At 46.9% G+C, this 20,905-nt stretch overlaps 2 protein-coding genes across 2 annotated transcripts in view; one reads left to right on the top strand and one right to left on the bottom strand.

The window, feature by feature from the left end:
- The window catches only part of LOC125692881 (uncharacterized), a 209,582-nt gene that overhangs the window by 72,409 nt on the left and 116,268 nt on the right, over positions 1-20,905 (bottom strand). The gene's annotated exons all lie outside the window — the stretch shown is intronic.
- The window catches only part of TCERG1L (transcription elongation regulator 1 like), a 63,324-nt gene that overhangs the window by 24,436 nt on the left and 17,983 nt on the right, over positions 1-20,905 (top strand). The window contains exons 5-8 of the mRNA XM_048944005.1: positions 7,251-7,376; positions 15,373-15,467; positions 16,413-16,501; positions 20,498-20,652. Coding sequence (XP_048799962.1) covers positions 7,251-7,376; positions 15,373-15,467; positions 16,413-16,501; positions 20,498-20,652 — 465 coding nt within the window. The remainder of the gene's footprint in view (positions 1-7,250; positions 7,377-15,372; positions 15,468-16,412; positions 16,502-20,497; positions 20,653-20,905) is intronic.

Here is a 20,905-nt window from a genome sequence, read left to right as displayed (position 1 = left end):
AGTGACTGGATGGATGGAACCAGGATTCACCCCTTCCAGACCTCATTTAAGGGCTGGCAGTGGAGGTGAGGGTATTCTACTGGTGATCCCTGCCTACCTGAGGCCTTCAGATCACTTATTTTATCTCAGTTACAACTTAATCTTTAGGAGAAAAAAAAAAAAGAAAAAAAAAAATAGAAAAAAGAGAATCCTGACTTGTGATTCACATCTTAGGATTCCCCAAGTGCTTCCATAGCATCTGTGAATAATTCTGATGCTCAGACACAAAGAAGTGTTCATTATTCTTCCAGCCCAGGGTGGCCAAGCAGCTCCCAGGCTGATGGGGGGGAGGCAGGGATGCTGTGCTCCATTCCTCTGAATTCAGTGGTGCACCAGGAGCTGTCTTCCTACTACAGCTTGAGTGTGTATGTCATAGATGTGTTCTTGTGCCCTGTTTGCCTTCTGCCATGTGCAGTGTAAGGGAGATGGGAGTGGAGATTAATGGTGGGAAACAAACAGCTGGAATGACTCCTTCACATAAGTTTTCTCTTAGTCCTATGAGGTCACATCTGGTTGCCTTTCCCACATTGTTTTGCATCACCAAATGGATCCAGGAAAGAAATTAATTATCTGGGTATGTTTTGCTGGACTCGTAATTCATAGGAATGCTTCTCATACAGTTCCACTTCAGCAGAGGCATCCCAGAGCCTTTTGGAAGTCACTCTTGCATCCTGAAGCTGCTCCTCTTCCAGTAGCTATGGGCAAAGTGAGGTCTGTGCTGCAGAACTCCTGCAGGAACCCAGCCCTGGGAGCCAGCTGCAGTGGCTGCCTGTGAAAGGAAGCGAGCTAATGGAGTGGGCTGAGATTCAGATAGCTCCCTGGGTAGTTCATGGAGAGCATCTTAACTGATCCTAATGACTGTAAATTACAGAATTCTGTGATTTTGGGATAAGCATTGAGTGCAATTAAAACTACTGAAGAATTACAACACTTACTTTATTTACTTGTTTCCACACAGTAGTGCTTTCCACTGGAGCTACCACTGTACAAAGGTGGCTGCTCATCTTGGAAGCACGGCATGCTGGTCATTGTGGCTCCTCATCTGTCTGGGATCAAATCTGAAATCAAATCTGGTGTTCCCAAGGTCCCTGCTGCAAGCTGCCACAAAGCAAAATGGGTTCTGTATCACAGCAGGTTGGCTGGTGCAGACTTGGGTGCAGCATGCCCATCCTAAGGTTGTGTGGATACAGAACTACAGCACACGTTTTTGGGTTTGTAAATTAAGAGACGTTTTTAGTGAGGATCTCCATGCAGTCAGTGGGAGCTGTGCAGCTGTCAGTCTGCAGCACTTCTGGCTGTTTTTTTATGTGCAAGAGTTGCTTGTTGGTTTTGTTTTCCCTTAATTTGATGTTACACTCCATGATGTATCCTGTGTGGCAGGACAAGGGGAAATGGTTTTAAGATGAAGGAGGGAAGACTGAGGTTGGATATCAGGAATTTCTTTGCTATGAGAGTGGTGAGGTGCTGGAACAGCTGCCCAGAGAGACTGTGGATGCCACGTCCATCCCTGGAGGTGTTCAAGGCCAGGTTGGATGGGGCTCTGGGCAGCCTGGGCTGCTATGAAATGTGGAGGTTGGTGGCCCTGCATGTGGCAGGGGGTTGGATCTTCATGAGGTCCCTTCCAACCCAAGCCATTCTATCATTCTGTAATAATGGGTGCTTCCTGGTTTGCTGTGCACAGGTTAGAGTCTGCACCAGGAAATCTGGAGCCCCATTCTGACCCCTGGGACACAGGGGAAACCTGGCGTTCCTCCTCTGGTCCCATTGGGTTTCACTGCACTGAATTCATCTGCTCTGTGATGTTACAAGACTTTGTGGTTGTTATCAATGACAAATGAGGAATTGATGACAAGTTCAAGAGGATTTAAGGGTGATGTGCTTGCATCCCACAAGAATTGCTTTCTCTCTGTACTTACTGCAAGGAGAAATGGCAGCTAGGTCTGCTTCTATGAGCAAAGCTCTTTTGAGCATTTTAGATTCAATATTAGAACTCTGTATTTAATGTGTATGTCCTGGTTTGGGCAGTTCTAGGTTTGGGCAGTTCTAGGTTTGGGTAGCTGGTTTCTTTCATGCAGGAGAGGAATTATACTGACTGGTATCCAAAGGGCAGAGCCCATGTGCCATCAGCACCGCAACGCGGGCCCTTGGAAGCTCTTAGGCAAAGCCTTCCCTGTGCACAACCTGAGCACTGAATATTTAATGCTCTTTGTTAATACATTCTCTCATTACGTTTCAATTTGGATGTAAAAAAGAACCATTGCAGCTCATATTTGACTTAGAAATAAACATATCGTGGAGTACCTGCTGGGCTTGTTATTAACTCTGGGATTTTCAGTGTTGCATCAGTGACTTGAAAGTCAACAAAATTGTGCTGTTAATGGATTTTCTACTCTTCAGTGATGGGAACACTTTTGAAAATCACATTCTTGGGCTCAGTCTCACTGAAATATTTTGTCATCTCAAAAAAGCCAAAGGTGATCCAGATGTTGTCTTCTGCTCCTGAACTATGAGGATAAAGGAAAAATTCCTTCTCAGAAGGAGATCAGGCTGCCCAGGGGGTGGGGGAGTCCCTGTCCCTGGAGGGGCCATCTGTGGGGATGTGGCACTGGGGGATGTGGGCAGGGGGCACAGCGGGTGGGCTGATGCTGGGGATCTCAGAGGGCTTTTCCAACCTTAATGATTCTATGATTCTTTTTTAAGCAGGAGTAAACGTTCAGGATCTTGTCCTTTTTCCAAGGCTGTCTATGTGATTCCATTGCCTCCACTGACAATGGAAACTTTTCAGTAAGAACACCAGCCTTTTAGTATGGGTTTTAGCAGCAAGGGCATGGAGATTTTCACTTCTCACGAGTTCCTGGTCCTGCAGTGCAGGAGGCACAGGGCTTATCCTGCACAGCGTGGCTGTGGGGTGCAGCCCTCAATGCCTGAGGAGGAGGAGGTTGAGGAGGATGAGGAAGGCTCTTGGCAGGGCAGCAGTATGTGTGTCTGGCTGTTGGCTGGCAGGCACTGACTCTCTTAGCAGCTCGGACTGTAGCAAGGAAGAGCTGCAGTGGCAGCACTCTGGCTTCCACCATGGATTACTGGTTTTGTTTAGGGAATGAGCCAATGGATGGTTGTAATCAGTTGCATTTTTTGTGCCCTGGAGATACCAGGCTGGCTGCAAAGTGGCTGAGCAGTGGGACCCTGTTCTTTCTTTCTCAGTCAGTTCTATTTGCTGCTGTTGAGTGGTGTGAAGGTTAGCTCCATCCTCTGAGCTCTGGAAGCAGGATGCTGCCTGCATGCCTTGGGATGCTCCGGCTGTGGTGCTGGGCCTGGGCATCAACAGTCACTTTCCTCCCTTTGTTCTGCTCAGAAGGCTCCTCCTGTCTCAGGCAGCTCCAGTCTGCTTTGAGTAATTGCTTTGCCTCTCTCTTATTGGCATGATTTATTGAGGACATGCCTGCTGTCATTTCATCCTAGTCAAAATAAATGCCCTTATTATCTTTGTTTTCTCTTAGCAGCAGAATGCAGTGAATACAGCCAGATGTTTCTAAATGAAGAAGAACACAAGGGATGATCTTTTCTTTGTGTTCTGGTGAGGAGACATCCCAGAGGAGCCCTGCCCGGGAGCATGCAGTGTCCCCAAGCAGCACCCTGTGACACACAGAGTACAGCTGCTGGGAGGATCCTGCTGCTCCCAGCTCTGAGGTACCCTGCTCCTGAAACAAGCATGCCCCAATAATGGAGCTGAGTTTTAGGAACTCCTGTCGATGTCACCTTGGTTTGCCCTCCCATAGGCTGGGAAATGCACTGGGATGTGCGGGTGACTGCATGCTGGTTCCAGTGCCACCACCGTGGTGCTTTGAGGCTGACTCCATTTGTGAAGCAGAGGTACAGCGCATGAATTCTGGTAACACCATTCCTGTGGGTGCTTCAAGGAGCACAGGTTTTGTAAAGTATCATTGCATTTAGGAAGTTTAACAGAAGAGGAACCTGTGAAGCTAGAGGAATGGCGTTTGTGTAATTGAAAGTTGCTTCTCCTGTTTGCCTGGTGCTGCCCAACTTGATGTGTCCCCTGGTGCATATATGGGGACAGCATTCTCTGCTGCAGAACAAGCACAGCTGGGAATTTCCCATTCAGTTCTTGGGCTGTGCGAGCAGTGATGGACAATGACAGGTCAGGTGTGCTTGGTAGCTGGGCTGTCCACTATGGCTGTCCCAAGTTGGGCCAGCAGAGCTATAACCATTCCCAGTAGGACCAGCACAGCTATAAGCAGCCCCAGCCAGGCCAGCTTCCCACGCTGTGAGCTGACCAAGGAGCAGGAGATGCAGCTGACACCAAAGCTGCTGTGCCTGCAAGTAGTGGAAGGATTAACCACCTGTCTGTCGACTGCAGGGATCCCATCAGCATCACCGCCTGCATTCTGCAGAAATTAGGGGAGGAAAGCAGTTTTTGTTTGGGGATGAGCCACTTTTCCTCCTTAGCCACCACGGGGTGATGCCTCGTTCTGCTTGCTCTGTCTCTGCTGTCGTGTTTTGGATCTCCCAGTCAGAAACTTCCAGTGATTGTTTCTTTAAGATCTTCCTCCTTCATTCACAACTTTTTCTCTTCCTTCTCCACTCCTCTGCAGCTGTAGCTGCACTGGGGCCACTCTCTCTGGGTGCTCGGGTACCCAGGCTGCTCTCACCTGCCTTAGTCCTCCTCTGTCCTTGCAATGCCATCACGGTTACACTGAGATACAGGCTGCTTAGCTTTTTAAATGACAGTAAAGTGCATTTGCACTGAAATAATTTTTAAAATGGAGAGGTGTTTCCAAACACAAAACCTATGGGTGGGTGCTCCTTGGCTTTAAGGGTATCCAGAAATGTGTCAGGTTCTTTGTGGCTGGTATTTGGGTATTATTCCAGCCCAGGTTATGTGGAGTTCATATTGAAAGCTTATATTGCATTATGACATTCAGTGAAATCCACCGAGTTTATTTGTATTCCAAATCCATCTATTGCAAAGACTGCTTTTTCGTGAGCACAAAGTACTAGAAAGCATAAATATTTATTTCTTAAAGTTTATGATTGCCTTAAATCATTCGAGCTTATTTAGCAAGCATAAGTTATAATTGAAGTAAGCCATTGAGCCTGATCTGCATGTATTAAAAATATCTATATGTATGTGTATATGTATCTATGTATATACTTGAGTCAAATACGGGTGGAAGCTCTGAGCTAATTGCTTCCATCACATTGAAAGACGCACCGATAATTTTATTTTCCCTCCAGGTGATCATAAATCACTGCAAAGAGACAGTTAAAGCTGTACAGAGCAGAGCCATGCTTCAACGTGCAGTGTGTGTTTGATGGATAAAAGCTGAGCTAATACGCAGTGCTGTATGTCCATCCATAGGGAGACAGCTCAGCACATCGTGACCTTATTCCAGGTTCATTTGTGGAATTGCAGACGGCCATAGGTTTGCATACATGAAGGGATGCTTCTGCTCATGGGCTCCTTAGGAGCGGCCGACTTCAAAGTGCTCCCATGGCCATTGTGCCACAGGGAGCACAGCGGGCGTCACGCCGTCCTGCTTCTCTCCTGGAAGGGCTTTATTTGTCCAACATTCTTACCTCTGTCTGGAGTCCTGCTGGCTCCTTGCCATCTGTCCCTCTGGCTGCAGCCGTGCCAACAGCTGGCGGAGCTGCCAGCCTGCTCCTGTCAGCCCAGCAACTGCTGCCTGCGGGGTGCGGGAGGCACATTGGCCATCCTGGCTCTGGCAGGTCTGTAAGAAGCCCATACAACCGTTCAGTGTCTGCTTACATCTGTATGATTTTCATGCCTCAGGAGGAGGGCAACAGAATACAACATGGGGGTGGATGTGCTGCAGCGCTGCTCCGGGTGCACGTCCTCCTGGCTGTGCGTGGATGGAGACGTGCAGCACAAACACTGTCTGCAGAATGCTCACTTTGAAGGGGAAACTCCCCTCTCCCAGAAGCTGAATCCTGCATCCCCAAAGCCCACATGGAATTACCTGTTGTGCTCTCACTGAAGTGATAACCAAGGGTACAGTTTTGAGGAATAAAAAGTGTATCGAAGTATCCATTGCTATAATAGAACCAAATGTTACATTCAGGGAAGCAATCGGTGTTTTTCATGTTAGTAGAAACTGGGCTCAATCTGCTTTGACAGCTGAGACCTGGGAAACAAAGATCAGTGAAGAAATGGGCAGAGTACGAGAAGAAAAATAATGGAAGTTCCAGAAATGATCCCCAATCCTGCAGAATGCAGAGAAGTTTGGATGAGAATTCTTTGATGGTATCAGAGCATGCAGTGAAATGGAAGGGCAGTACATTCTGCAGCCTGCATCACACCTGGGAAATACGGTGTTACTGTCAGACTGCCTTAAACTAGGGATGTGTCTCCTCTGTTGGTTGGACTTGATGATCTTTAAGGTCTTTTCCAACCCGAGCAATTCTATGATTCTGCCAACTCAGCCTTGAAATGGTGCTTGTGAGCAGGAGACGGAGACTGCTAATGGAGCACCTGAATTCGTGTCTGAGTTGAGATGGTGGGAAGTGTCCTTTAATTCTGGAAAAATACGTGCTGCCTGAATGCACTGTTAATGGGAAATCAATGCTCCAGATTTGACCTCAAATCTGGCACTAGCCACAAATTCTCAAGGTTTAAGTAGTGCAGTTTAATTAGCATCAATTTAGCAGCAATCTGGGTTGCTAATTTATCATGAATAAGGCATTTGAGCAGTTCAGTGATTTTCTGTTTTGTGAATCATCTTTGAGAAGGCTGTGATTCACTGGGATCAAGCTGCTATTTGAAATTATTGGCAAAATATTTCCCATGGATGGGGTGGGACACAGGTGGATTGTGGTGAGCAATAATGGGAAATGGATGTGTGCTATTTAGGCTTAATTAAGAAAACTGATCCTGCTGTGTGTGTCTTTTCTGAAGGCACTAAGATGTCCTTGTGCATCTTGTTTCGAGGATCACATTTGTGTTAATGCACAGTATCTGCTTATTTGTTGAAAGTCAATGGATGTGGCAGTCAGGCTGGGCCACTCACTTGTACAAACACAGACCTGGTTCCTCTAACCATGCCAAGGGTGTGGGGCAGAGAGTTCACAGGAGGTTGGACAACCCTTTTGAGAAATAAGGCTGACAAAAGTGCACTGTTTGATGGTGTTTGTGTCATCTCAAAAGAGAACATGATTTCACTGTGGTTTGAATGCAGGTTCAGCCTCGAGAGTGGATGCTCGCCTGGGTCCTTTGATGCCAGCACAAGTCACCAGGGTGACTGCTGTGGCTGCACCAGCTGTGACAATCATGGCAACCAACTTGATGGAGCAGACACTAACAGGTGTGTATGTGCTTCTGTAGACTGATTCTATCACTGAGACATATGCTGTGTGTCTGTGTTGTGATCAAACCCTGCTTTCCACTCTGCACAGTAACAAGGAACTCTTACAAAATGGGCTCTGATTTTGGCATTTGCAGCAGCTAGCTGTGAGTGCTTTCATTGTTGGCTCAGTCTGGCACTTGACAGCAGTTTGGCATCTGGTGACACAAAAGGCAATTTCTGCACTGTCCTTGGGCTTTCCATTTCCCATGCCAGTGGCATTCACAAGTCTGTGGTGATAAAGTGGTTTCTTTTGGATAGGTGCTCCGTGAAGCTCCTTGGCTGATGTCTCCAACGATGCTGCATGCTGTGCTGTGTGATAAAACCATGTTGTTCATTCTCATGTCAGTGTGTGTGTTGCAAAAGGGAGCAAGCACTGTTCCTAAGAGCTGGGAGAAGTCTTGTGGCCTTGCTTGGATTTGTGTATACTCCTTGCAAGTCAGGATCAAAGAATTCAGATTTTGGTAGAAAATTGGGAGCATCTTTCCTAGCGAGATGAAATTCTGCAGTACTGCTGTTATGGTGAAGACAGAAGCTCTGGTGGGGGGCTGGGGAGTGGGGGTGAGACTGCATTTGGATTGGACAGATTGTCCCCTGCACGGGGGAGCTGCAGCTGTTGGCAGAGGTGAGAGGTGGCAGCAAGATCCCTGCAGGTGTGCTTGCAAGGTGAGTGCATTGTGAGCCGCATCTCATGGCACATGCTGGGCATCGTAGGCAATTATGGGCTGTCAGTTCTGCTGTCACTTCTCTGGCCCTCTGTGCCCATACAGGTCTTCCCCACTGCTCAGGTAGATGTTTCAGAAAAACCCACTTTGGGGTTAGCTGTGCCAAGCAAGCATGTAGCGTGCCCCCAGGGCAGGGCTGCCCACTGCCAGGTCTGCCGGTGGAATTTGCCTTGCTGAGCATTCCAGCTCTGAGACTTTCCCAAAATATTATTACACAGACATAAATCGGAAGGAAAGTTCGTAAATGGTTCTTTTGACATGCTTTGTTTTAAAGTTTCTCTTTGGCGCAGTTTGCTTTTGCAAAACACCACCTGCTTTTTTCACCACAGTATTTACAAAGACCTGTTTGTTCTCCCCAGAGCCACTGAGGTGCTGTTGACTTGCTTTCTTGTTGGGAATGAGCAACAGATGAAATATTAGAACTGTATAAAAAATGCACAGATGGAAAGACAAAGACTGTAGAATCATAGAAAGGCCTGGGTTGAAGAGGACCACAATGATCATCTAGTTTCAACCTTCTGCTATGTGCAGGGTCGCCAACCACCAGACCAGGCTGCCCAGAACAGATCTGTGCTAGAATCATGCTGTTCTGCCCTTTGTTGCTTGTGGGAAGCAGAAATCATGGTTTGTAATGTATTTCATGTCAAATGTGTCTGCTGTCCCCCCTTTGGTGGGCTTGCACAAGCCCTCCTGATCTGTCCGTCCACTGGATGAGGACTACGTTGTATGAAGCCTTTGATATTTAATGACTTTGGTGAGTGAGCCAATAGAAAATCTAGGGGTGACACTGCTGAAAGCTTTCATAGAATGAATCATAGAATCATAGAATGCTTTGGGTTGGAATGGACCTCTAAGATGATCAAGTTCCAAACCCCTCCTGCAGGCAGGGACACCTCCTACAGACCAGGTTGCTCACAGCCCATCCAGTGGTTTGGAAGAGCAATCACTGTATTTTTCCTTGTGTACAAGTAATGTAAATAGGATGAAAATTTTATTTTTGTTTTTGGCTTTCCCTTGAAAATTGAAAACACATTCATCTTCCTCTGATATTCATCTTTGATTTCCTGCTGACTGCACTGAGAGAACAGCAATTTCACTTGAGTTTTTTCTGTAACATTTCTCAGGAGATGACACTCCCTTCTGCAGGATGCTACCAGCTGTCGTTATTTCCAGTGGAAAAACAATCAAAGAAAGAATGACAATTAAGAGGAATTGGCAGTAATGCAAGTGATTTCAGGTGTCAGCCACCAGATACCCCAGGAAAGGAAGCTGGTGGGGTATGAGAGCTGGGTTTGGGCAGCCTGGTGAGCATCAGCTCCATGCAGTCAATCTGTAAACTCGTGAGCTGAGCATTTCATTGTGTACGTGGCATCCTGAGCCACCATGCTGTGCTTGCAGTGCCCATGGCAGGAACAATAAGCCAACAAATGTCTTTTGCAGGACATTCCAGCCGTGCTTCCATTTTGCAGTACAGATAAGTATTTTTCTGACTTTGCTTCTAAAGACAAAAGCTGTGTGTTCAGGGACACTTAGCGCAGCTGTATTCTGCTCATGGTAGCACAAAAAATTCTTCCTTCTTCAAGACAAAATTAAATTTTTTTGGGATGTCTGGGGCAGAGGTAATAAACAGAGTCTACAACGGTCCTGGCTTCCAGTAACCATTTATTTTGTGATGGAAGCTGGAAAAATCTAATGCCAAGTACAAATCATATTTGTTTCCTGTTGTGGTTTAACCCGGAGGGGTTCAGCACTGCACAGTCATTCACTCCATCCAATGTGATGGGGAGAAGAACTGAAAAAATCAAAGTAGAGCTCATGGGTTGAAATAAAACTGTTTAGTAAGATAGAGAAAAGGATGATTGTTATGACTATGTTTATATATAGGAGGAGGATAAGCGAAGTCAACTCACTGAAAGGGGAGATAACAGCAGGACAAGGGGAAATGGCTTTAAGATGAAGGAGGGAAGATTGAGGTTGGATGTCAGGGGGAAGTTCTTTGCTATGAGAGTGGTGAGGTGCTGGAACAGCTGCCCAGAGAGGCTGTGATGCCCCGTCCATCCCTGGAGGTGTTCAAGGCCAGGTTGGATGGGGCCCTGGGCATCCTGGGCTGCTGTGAAATGTGGAGGTTGGTGGCCCTGCATGTGGTGGGGGGGTTGGATCTTCATGATTCTTGAGGTCCTTTCCAACCCAAGCCATTCTATGAACCTATGATATATATATATGAATGTATATAACAAGTGATGCACAAGCAATTGCTCACCACCCTCAACCGATGCCCAGTGAGCTCCCAGAAGAGCGTGAGATGAACTCCCAGCCCTTCAGAATTCCTTCTGCTCCACATCCTGTGATATGAAGTGTCCCTTTGACCAGTTTCACTCATCTGCCCTTGTTCTGTTTGCTTCCTGGGCCATTGGCTGGGATGGCCTGGGCTGTACAGCTCTGCTCAGCTGCAGCTATCCAAATCAGGCTGCTAGCAGCATCATTTTTCTCTTAGAACCAGAGCTGAATATCGTACCAGGCACTCTGAAGAGAACAATTCCATCCCAAGCAAGCAAGCCCAGGTAGAAGCAGGCTGCACAGAAGCACACACACGCAGCTCCCAGTGCTGAGGGGTATCCATGCATGTGGTGTCTGGTGCTGCTGCATGGATGCTGTGGGACAGGAGCACAGAGCAGTCTATGCTGGGGGGTTGGGTGGCGTGATGTGTGCTTTGCTTGTTTGCTGGGGAAGTGCTGGATATGGCAGTAGGTCTCCTTTAAAATAGAATATCTGTTGTTAAAATAGTGGCAAATGTCACCTCTGGGAGCGTGTAGGCTGTGTATCTGAGGAGCCAGGAGAGATGCTTGTCTGGGACCTCTGCACCAGGCACGGAGCCCACTTTGGTACAGCAGACAAAGAACGTGCTGCCATCATCCTACTGCTTCTGTTCAAAATCTTCAGGAAAATAACAGAGTGAATGGGAAAAGATTGCTGTAGAGGCAACAAACTGCTCAAGGAGGGACATTTAAGGAGGGAGGGAAGCACAATGGAGTTTGACAGATCACAGTGGAACGTGTCAAAGCAGACGCAGACACTTCTCAGAGGGTGAAATAAGATGTGCAGGAGCAGACCAGGAGATGCCCATTGCATTGAACGGTTGTGATGGGTTGAAGGTAGGACCCACCTCTGTGGGAGTGGGGCACAGAAGTGTGCATGTCTGCAGCAGGGACAGCCCAGGGAAGCCTGGGGGCTAACCTACAGCATAGACACTTTAAGGAAGTATTCAGTGCAGTAATGAAACACTGAATGCCTAGAAGTGTGCACTTGAAGTAAACCCAATTCTTTGCAATATTTAGAGTCAACGTTTTAAACCTATTTAAACTGCCATTGAGAGTAACAGAGGTCTGGCCTCTAAAACCCTTAGCAGAGCAAAGCTTGATTCTGTCTTTGTCCATATCTTTTCACGGAGAGAATCAGCCTGCTCTAATTCTGCATTTAATAGCATGTTTATCATCATACACCTCCATCTGCGGCAATATACGTAGGATAATTTTCCTACTTCACCTCTACTTTTCATTCTGTGAATTATTCATGTCCTCTGCCTGCCGTGGAGTCTCAGAGAAATCCCTTTCATCAGGTTTCCTGACGCAAGCCTGGCACGAGCGCATCGCTGGTAATTATACTGCTAAGTTTAGGGGCAAAACCTCTGTGTGATTATGTTGGAAGGACGTCACAGGGCTTAACTGCCTGCCTGCACTGCATTTCATGCATGTAAGTTTAAGAGAAACAAAAAGGTTGTTTAATGGGAAAAGAGTAACCCTGAGCAACGATGTGCACCAGCTGCCAATGGAGGGTGATGCTGCGGTTGCCTTTCCAGTGTGTCTGGAGAAGCAGCCCCTCATCTTTCTGCCCAGCCCCATCCCAGGGAATGCTCCCAAAGCCTGGAGTGTGCCTGGAGGCTCAGAGCTGGCTGGGGAGACACAGCCTTACAAATTCAGTCTCTTGATACAGTAATTTTGGAAAACCACCTCAGTATTTGCTGTGGATATAAAAAGAATTGACTCCCGATGTGCGCAGTGACTTAGAGCACTTCTCCCCCATTTTCCTTTTTTTAGATTTTTCTAAATTTCCATTTTATTTCATGTAAATTCACAGTGTTGGGAAAGTCTATGTCGTGTGTGAATGCTTAATGAACGGTGCTGTAGAACAGTGGTGTGCTGTGCTGACCATGCTGTTTCAAGCAGAGATGCTGCACCCACGTCCCTCCGTGAGGTCACTGCCCAGATGATGTGAGAGCCTTTCAAAGGAGAAGAAATGAGAGGTTGCCTCGGGCACTGCCAGCACACAGGATCTCTGCAGGGAAGCTGTGTAAGGCCCAGGGAGTGAGAGCAGCTGCACAACTTCAGTTCAGTCAGCTCAGCTGCCCTTGGGCTCCGTGCAGCAAATAACCTGCAGCTGCAGCCAGCAGGGTGAGAGCAGCAGCAGAAGCAGTAGGGCTACCCCTATGCTACCTGCCTTTGCACCAAGCCAGCACTGACTTGTCAGTGATTCAGGTTCTGCCAAATTTCATGTGTGCAATAGAATCATAGAATGGCTTGGGTTGAAAAGGACCACACTGATCATCTGGTTTCAACCACCCTGCTATGTGCAGGGTCGCCAACCAGCAGACCAGGCTGCCCAGAGCCACATCCAGCCTGCATGTAGTTTCCTTAAATCTATCAGCTGGCATTAATATGTTTTTATTATTGTATGTAAGTTAAAAAATGATGCCAGCTTGGTAAATGTGTTCCCTTGTTCCTCATGCGTGCATACACTGTGTGTGGGTGAATGAAAGTTCTTGGCTTCCTCTTAATCAGAATGGTAATGAAGACTGTAAAGGCATTGAAACAGCCTTTCTTTCTAGGATTAGAGAAGGAGATAGGAAGAGGCAGAGCTGCAAATGGGGTTAATGTGATTTCCCTGCTGAAAGAAAGATAAGCCCAAAGTCTCTTAAGCATCATCCGAGTGTGTTGCTGCATGTTTAGCTGCTTCTTCTTTGCATGACAGCACTGGGGCTTTGCACTGTCAGGGCAGCACTTTGCTGCTGTGTCACCAGGAGGTGCTGAGCCCTCCAGAGCTCTTTCTTGGGGGTTATTTCTGCAGATGGCGTCTAACAGAGCTGCCCCAGTGGCTGCACAGCTCACATCAGCAGTGGGAAAACACAGCTCAGGGTAAGGGAGTGAAATACTTTGGTGGATGTGAGGAAACAGCACATCTGTCCTCTGCTGTGTTTTGGAGCACGGGAATGAATCAGCAGAGTGGAATTTGAACCAGGTGTGTAGATGTGCCTCTCCTTCACAGAGTGAGGAATGAGAGAAATATCCTTGCTTCTCAGGTGTCCTTCTGCACCGTTTCTTCCCTCACACAGCTTTTCTGATGGGAGTTTTGTCATGGCTTGTGCCACTGTTGGCAAACACATTGCCCCTGGTTGTCTGCCAGCAGGACCCTGGGTGTTCTCTTGGCTGAAGATGCAGTGCTCCTGGGATGTGCCCGGCTTTGTGGCTGTCCAGGCTGGATGCTGTGACCATGGGGAGCTTGGGAGGAAGACACACAGCTTGCAGGGGGCTGACACTGGGTGCTGCTTGGCTGCAGCACAGGCTGAGCTTGGCCCTTAGAGCAGAGTCCCTGCAACAGATGTCTGGTGAAGAGGGATACATTCAGAGATCCTCTTGATACTTATTAGCTGCTCCCTTCTCCTCGCTCCTTTAATGTGTCAGTGAGTTGATGTGATTTGTAAATCCTCTTCTCCACCACCTATAAAAATTGAGTAATTTGTCTCTTGAGAAAAATGACATCGATTTACATTTTTATTATTGTGATATATTCCGTGGTGAATCAGAGTCAGACCCTTGACAGGTTCAGCCTTTTCTGTGGTGCTGAGGCTGCGTCTGTTCTGTTGTCTGAATAATATTCAAATTAATGGAGTAGCATTTTAGGTGGGAATTGACTGTGTAAGGTGCAGTCCTGGAAAAACACCGTGTGCAAATAGTTTCTCTGAACCCAAGTTTTAGTTGGGTGACTGGAGAAAACTTGGCTAAGATGCCCAGGTGGAGAAGCGGAAGGACAAGGAAAGGAAATAAGCAAATAGAAGAGAGATTATCTTTTGAATGGTTTCTTACTGTAAAAGCCACTTTTTCCTGATTGTTTGGGCTGTCTGATACCTGCTGCCTTTTGCCTTTCCTTCTGTTCATTATGGCCCCTCTGTTCTCCAGACGCAGTCATTTCATAGTGGAAGCACTTTTAGCATTTAGCATTTCAGATGCGGACAACTGCTTCGTAAAGGGGAAGAACTTGTTCTTACAACTGCTTCCAATTAAAAAGCAATTAAGAGCTCATGTGCAATTAAGAGCTTCTGTGGCAATTGCTACAGAATTGAAGCCAGCACACGGAAGCGCCTCCGGCTTGCAGGCTTTGCTGGATGTGTCCCTGCACTGTGTTAGCCTTCCTGGAGGTGGTGGGGCTGGCCCTTGGGAAAGATGTTCTACTGGTCCCTTGTGTCTGTGTTGCATCCATCCTATGTCCATCGTGCATCCATCCATCCTGCATCCATTCTATGTCCATTGTGCATCCACCCATCCTGCATCTGTCCTGTGTCGGGGTGCAGCTGAATGACACTCTGTCCCCATTCCCCTCTCCATGACTTCCTCTTCTCCTCCCACATTGCTCCATTTTCCCAGTCCCAAGCATAGCCTGACCTTCTCTTGGGGTTTCTCTGCATGAAAGCCTATCTCAGGCAGCACCGATAGTGCAAGTGCAGTTAGTGTATGGGAGGTGCAAGTCGTGCAAAGAGTGTATTATGAGAGTGCCTTGTTATGATCTTTTTTAAAGTAAGTTGAGGCTGGTTTGGACTTTTAACCTCACATGCTGCTGTCCCCACCACTTCTTCTTGCTCTGTCCAGCAACCAGGCGATAACTTAGCAAAGAGAAGGGAAAATCCATTTCCAAAGCTTTTGAAGAATGCAGCTGGGGCCTGCAAGGCGGCTGGTGGTTCTGTCAAACATGGCCTTAAAAAAGCAGGTTTTGTGTTGGGAAAAAACCATGCTCAGTGTGGGCAGAGCTCTCTTTGAAGGACAAGTGCCACTGAAACAAGGTGTGAGCACCATGCTCCTCACCAGATGTGAGATGCTGGGTTTGGGAGCTGGGGCCTGGACCTTCAGGTGGGAGCAGCCCCAGCCTTCCTGAGTGTAACTAATGGGCAATGCTTCCCCTTGCAGATAAAGGCAGAGCACGCAGCAGAGCCTCCTGCCCCCCTGCCCTGATCCTTCACACCGACAGGAGGAGCGCCTCTGTGGAGAGGGATGGCGACAAGGTCTGCTGTGCGTTCCCTTCTTCCCTTAATTCTTCCCTTAAAAACCATTGCATGATATGGAACAACACAGATCAGAGCCGGTACAAGGGACTGCTCTGTGACCAGGAGCTTGGTTTAATTGTGCTGTGGAGCTCTGTCAGCCAGGAGCACTACAGGGCTGCCTGCAGTGGGCACCCAGCTGCCTCAGGAGCTCTGTTCCAAGGAGGAGGTGAGGATGGAGGACTGACTAAGTCCTCCTTTGCTTTTCACATTCCTGCCATGCTGCTATCCATAGGTTCTGCAGGTGTTCCCCCGTCTGCAGCTGTGTTGACCCTGGGGCACATCCTCAGTGCTTCGAGCAGCAAAGTATTTTCCAAAGGAAGACCTCTGGACGTGCTCTTTATTATTTTTTAATTAAGTACATCGTTGTCACTTCTTGATAATGTACTGAGCTGGATGGCTGCCTACCTCCCATGCCTCCTCCTCACGGTTTGTTCTCATAAGTTGCACCAGTAAATAGCTGTGCTGGAGCCATTAAAACATTTGCAGGCTGTACATGTCAGCTGTGCCACTCCAGAACCTTGCTTGGTGCCCGTGTCACAGGACAGGAGTGGTGTTGCATCCACAAATGGGACTCACCTCTGCACAGGGGTTAGTTAGCATTCTGTCTTTTGCTTTTCTTTTAAAAGTACATGCAAACAAGCAGTGAGTGATGCTCACTGCCCCATGGGAGCCATTGGCATGGGCAAAAGCTGTTTTTTCATTTGTGCTCCTGAAAATGGGGCAACAAGTTGATTATATCTGGTTTGTCCCGACTGTTTCCAGAGCACTTGGCTGTTCATAAAGCTGCTAGTGATATAATGGCCATGTAGGTAATCCACTTCAAGATAAGGAAATGATTTGTAAGACAATAACAGTCTTATGCATCGGCTTTATTTGTTGACTAATCTCTGTCTCTCTTTCAAGGATCATTCTTTTAAACTAGTAAATGAGGATGACAGTACTTCAAATGGCAACAAGCCTGTGGCATCCACTCCAGTGCCAGGATCTCCATGGTAAGCAAATACAATTAGAGCTAATAAAAGTCATTCATCATTGCTCTTTCTCTCGCCAAACATGCATTAGTGGTCTCTACGTGGGGAAAATACACTACCCTGGATGTTAAGCAGCAGCGCTGTACTCCTCTTCCACTGTAGCTTTCCCTCATTTATCATGTACTTAGCAAAAATGAGAGCACGTTGTGTGACTGCCTCCCTGGGATCCACGAGGTAAGAGCAGTGTGTGCTGCCAGGAGCACAGTTCAGCCAGGAGCGGCTTCTGGAAGAACGTGTCTGATGTTTTTTCTTTATGATTGCCTGGGTTCTTCAGTGCTGGTGTTCTGCAGCACGGTGCTGTGCTCAGCCCGGCTCTTTAGGGCTCAGGTCCTGCTGGAGCTCTCATGTATTGAGGATCCAGCATGGACGACTCTTGGATATATCAAAGGAGAAGTGGAAGACCTGTAAGAAATGCTCTTGCTTTTTAGGACCAGACCTTCTTCATCCCTTGCTTATTTGGTTGCAATAGTAATCTCTTAGTCTTGCAGGATTGGTGTTGCTTTGTATCTGAAAACCTGTAGAAGGTTGTGTCCCATGCCATAGGTTTCCTGATCACATTCCAATTCACTGACCTACGTTGATAGCTGAAGCTCTCGTGGCTTTTAAATAGTTAGAAATCGCTTTTCATTTTTGGTCCTGGATGGCTGACAAGAAGGATTTTTCATCTACTGTACCCATATGCTGTGCAGTAATCAGTTTATTCTCATTGACTGATGTCTGTGGGATCTTTGGCCAAAGCACTCCGTATAGATACCAGCCATTATTTCTTGTTACTGTTCCATGCCATTTTACAGCTTGATGCTATGAGTACAGTGTGATGTCATATCTAATCTTGGCATCAAAAATGGGATTTACGTTGATAATTTCTCTTCCTGGTAGTTGCTAATACAGGAAATAGTGCAGGGAACCATTTGAGACTGGGTGGCAGTTCCACCTCTCCTTCAGCAGTGGCTGCTGGGTGGCTCACGGGCACCACTTTCAGAACCATACCTGTGATGCTGAAATCTCTGAGGAGAAATCTTAAGTTTCTGAGCTTCCAGAGGATTATTTAATGACTCAGTGAATATTCATGTGAAAGACAAGGCATTGAAACCTCATCCTTGGGACCAGAAGGAAATGGCATAGACCTCACGCCAAAAGTTATCCCCTATTCTGAGGTGACACTTTCATCTATCATTGGCACGACGAAACATGGAGCATACCTGCTGGGTGTTAAATCAGAATTTACTTTTTCTATTGGTTGTTTTGTAGTTTAGAAGAAGATATGCAACACAGCTTCAACAAATCCTGCATTTACTTCAACCACTCCCTGCCCGTAGGTTGGCTCCATGCTTCTGTGAGCCCCATGGTTATTATGACATCTCCAAGTGTATGCTGGGCTGTCATGCTGAAACAGGAGCAAGAGATTGGAGTGGGGAGGGAGATTGTGCCACTTAAAACAAAGCAAAAGGTGATTTTTCAGCTGTTAGGTGTTGCCAGCCCCTCTGAGCCTTGTAGGGCATTCAGCATTTTGTTCAAGAATTCACAGAACTGAACATTTGATCCTTCTATTCTTACCAGAAAAGCAAAATAGGAGAAAAAGAGCCATTCAGGAGCAGTTAGATCATATTTTTAATGGCAGAAACAGTTCGAGAACATTACCAAGCCTTTCTACCTTATGAAAGAAAATAAATGTTTGTATAACCATCTTGTTCCCTTTCTCACGCTTTCTCACGCAACCACAGTTTCTATAAGGGAAAAATGAGCACAGCAATCTCTGCATTTCCAGTTTATGGTCTGTGACTGAAACAAAATATCATGCGTCCCCTATGGATAATTGAAACTGTCATCGTACCATGGAGGAATAGGTGATATGTTACGTGGGAAAAGGGACATTAATTTTAAATTGGATGTCAAGTGATATTAGGCACAGAAGAGGCAAAAAAAGGGGCCACAAGGGAGCCTGGAGTTTCTCACTGGGGGAGGCTGCACAAAGACCTGGCACTTAACTACACTGCAGTTAATGGGCACTGTTGGTATCCGTGCCAGTGGTCAGAGCAGCACTGAGCACAGCAGCCTATCAGCAGAGGCAAAACACAAATTTCCAACAGCACTGCTTCCAATCTCAAGTCAGGTAATAGCTTGGGCCATCCCATGTATGCGGAGTAGCACTGCTGCTCCCCAACAGGGTGCTGGATTCGAGCTTCCCAGGCTTCACGTATGGCCGATTCTCCTCGCAGTATTAATTCTGCAATATGTCTGCTTGTTCGTAATGCAAATTACAGTGAGGGGCATTTCAAAGCAGGCATTTGCTCCTGTATGGGATTGGGCCTGTGCCCTGACCATACTTCTGATATTTAATAAAAGGGCAACAACAGCCTGCTTACATTAATCAACCGAATCTGTCCTCTGCACCTAAATGCCAAGGGCTTTTTCCCTTCCCTCTGGGATGACTGTGGTATTTATGGGAGTGCAGAGCCTTGATTTGGAAATGTTCCTTTACAACTCCCTCTTGCTATTTCATGCAGAAGAGACTTGGGGCCAGTGGTACAGCTACAATTCTTGACCTGACTGTCAGTGTTTCTGGTAGAGCAGAGGTTTCTGTAGCTCTGAGACACAAAGTAGTGTATAAATACCTCATTATTGCCCTATAAATATGAGAGCTTTGAGAGGCTGCTTTTTGATCCAGCATGTTTGTGTATTAAAATAAACTGAAAGTTAATAAAATATTTGTCACCCGTGTTGCTGAACTCAAGCCTAAGCTCACGTGTGCTGTAAATACAAGGGAAGTCCTCAGCTGAGCTGGTACAGCTGGTTCTGCGCTCATGGGTGGTGTGGGTTTTTCCCAGTGCTGCGTGCAGAGCTGGGGGCACGCATGGCACCGAGCTGCTCATGAGTGGTGCACAGCTGCCATCCCCTGTGGGCTGTCTTACATGAGTTCTTTGGGTTTGGTTTCATGTATTGCCAAGGTGAGTGGTCACGTCTTACCTGTGGTAAATGGGAAACATTGGGTCACCCACTTTTAGTGCTTTGCAGTGATGGACTGTTTTTCATATTTGTAGTCTTCTATCCAGACCAGATTCTTTTTTTAAACCACTTCTGCTCCCTTCTCTGTGTAACAATCGAACATCAAAGCTCCTGCTAACAAGATTCGGCCTTTCCAAATGTTCGTGTATCAGAGGCAGCATTTTCCCCTCATAGAATCAGTAAGGTTGGAAAAGCCCTTGAGATCCCCAAGCCCAACCCCAGCACATCCCCAACACTGCCCATGTCCCTCAGTGCCACATCTTCCAGTGTGTGCATGTGTCTGAGAAAGTCACAGTGAACATATGCTGCTTATTAGTTTTCTTTGCCATTCAGAAAGTGCAGGCTCTGGGTCAATATTCTGCTAGTTTACTTACTTATATATTCAGTGAGCTCTTGTGAGTGTACATCATGGTGGTACGGGACTTATTTTCCTTATTATTGTAGCTGTTTTATAATGAACCTCAGTGCAAATAGTGCTGTCATGCAGAGACAACTATTTGAACTGAACAGGTCGATAAAATGACTTGCACAGTAGTGACTTGATCATGTTTTTGGACAGGATCCAGAGCCCCCAGTTTTGCTGTGTGTGTTTCTGCTGCAGCCGTGTGCACTCCCCAAGGTGCCTGTGATGAAGAGGCACTTTAAAATATGAAATGTGTTTTCCTATGGTTTCTTTCACTGTGGACATCACTGTGTTCCTCCTCCCCTTGCTCTCATCCCTACCATGATAGAGTAGCTCTCCTCGTGCTTCTGTGGGGCCTTTAGACCTTTCATGTTACATGGAGGGATCGCTCTGCCCAAGGTGACCTGCATGGTGTAGAGGAACCTTGTGCAGGTGCCACTCTGTCTCAAGCACGGTTAACAGTGAGATACAAGAATTAAGCTTGGAGTTAATTGCTTGGTCACAAGTGTATTTGGCATGATCTAAGCATAGTTTATCACTTGGACTAGGTGTGTAGTCTGGACTGGAGATGACCGGGTCTTCTTCTTCAACCCTACAATGCAGCTGTCGGTGTGGGAGAAGCCGGTGGACCTGAGGCACCGCGGCGACATTAACAGGATCCTCGAGGACCCTCCGCACAAGCGCAAGCTGGATGCTGCAGCAAGTAACTAACGCGCCGCGACTGTGCCTCTGTGCCAACACTGCGTTGGGTCTCTGTGTTCAGTGGAAATGTGATAACCACGATTCAGTGGCTTTCTTTGAGACCCGGTGTCAAGTACCCTGTTAAAATTGACGTTCATTAGACAGTATTTATTTTCTCTGGAGGGATGAGCTAGGGGATGGAGAGTGCTCATTACTGGCAGTAAAGAACCAGGTGGCTTCTTGTACTGGAGGAATCTGTGATGTATAAAATACAT

Source organism: Lagopus muta, chromosome 5, assembly GCF_023343835.1.
Source record: "Lagopus muta isolate bLagMut1 chromosome 5, bLagMut1 primary, whole genome shotgun sequence".
Classification (NCBI taxonomy): domain Eukaryota; kingdom Metazoa; phylum Chordata; class Aves; order Galliformes; family Phasianidae; genus Lagopus; species Lagopus muta.
Note: the sequence above shows the minus strand (reverse complement) of the source record. Positions and strands in the feature narration are given on the sequence as shown.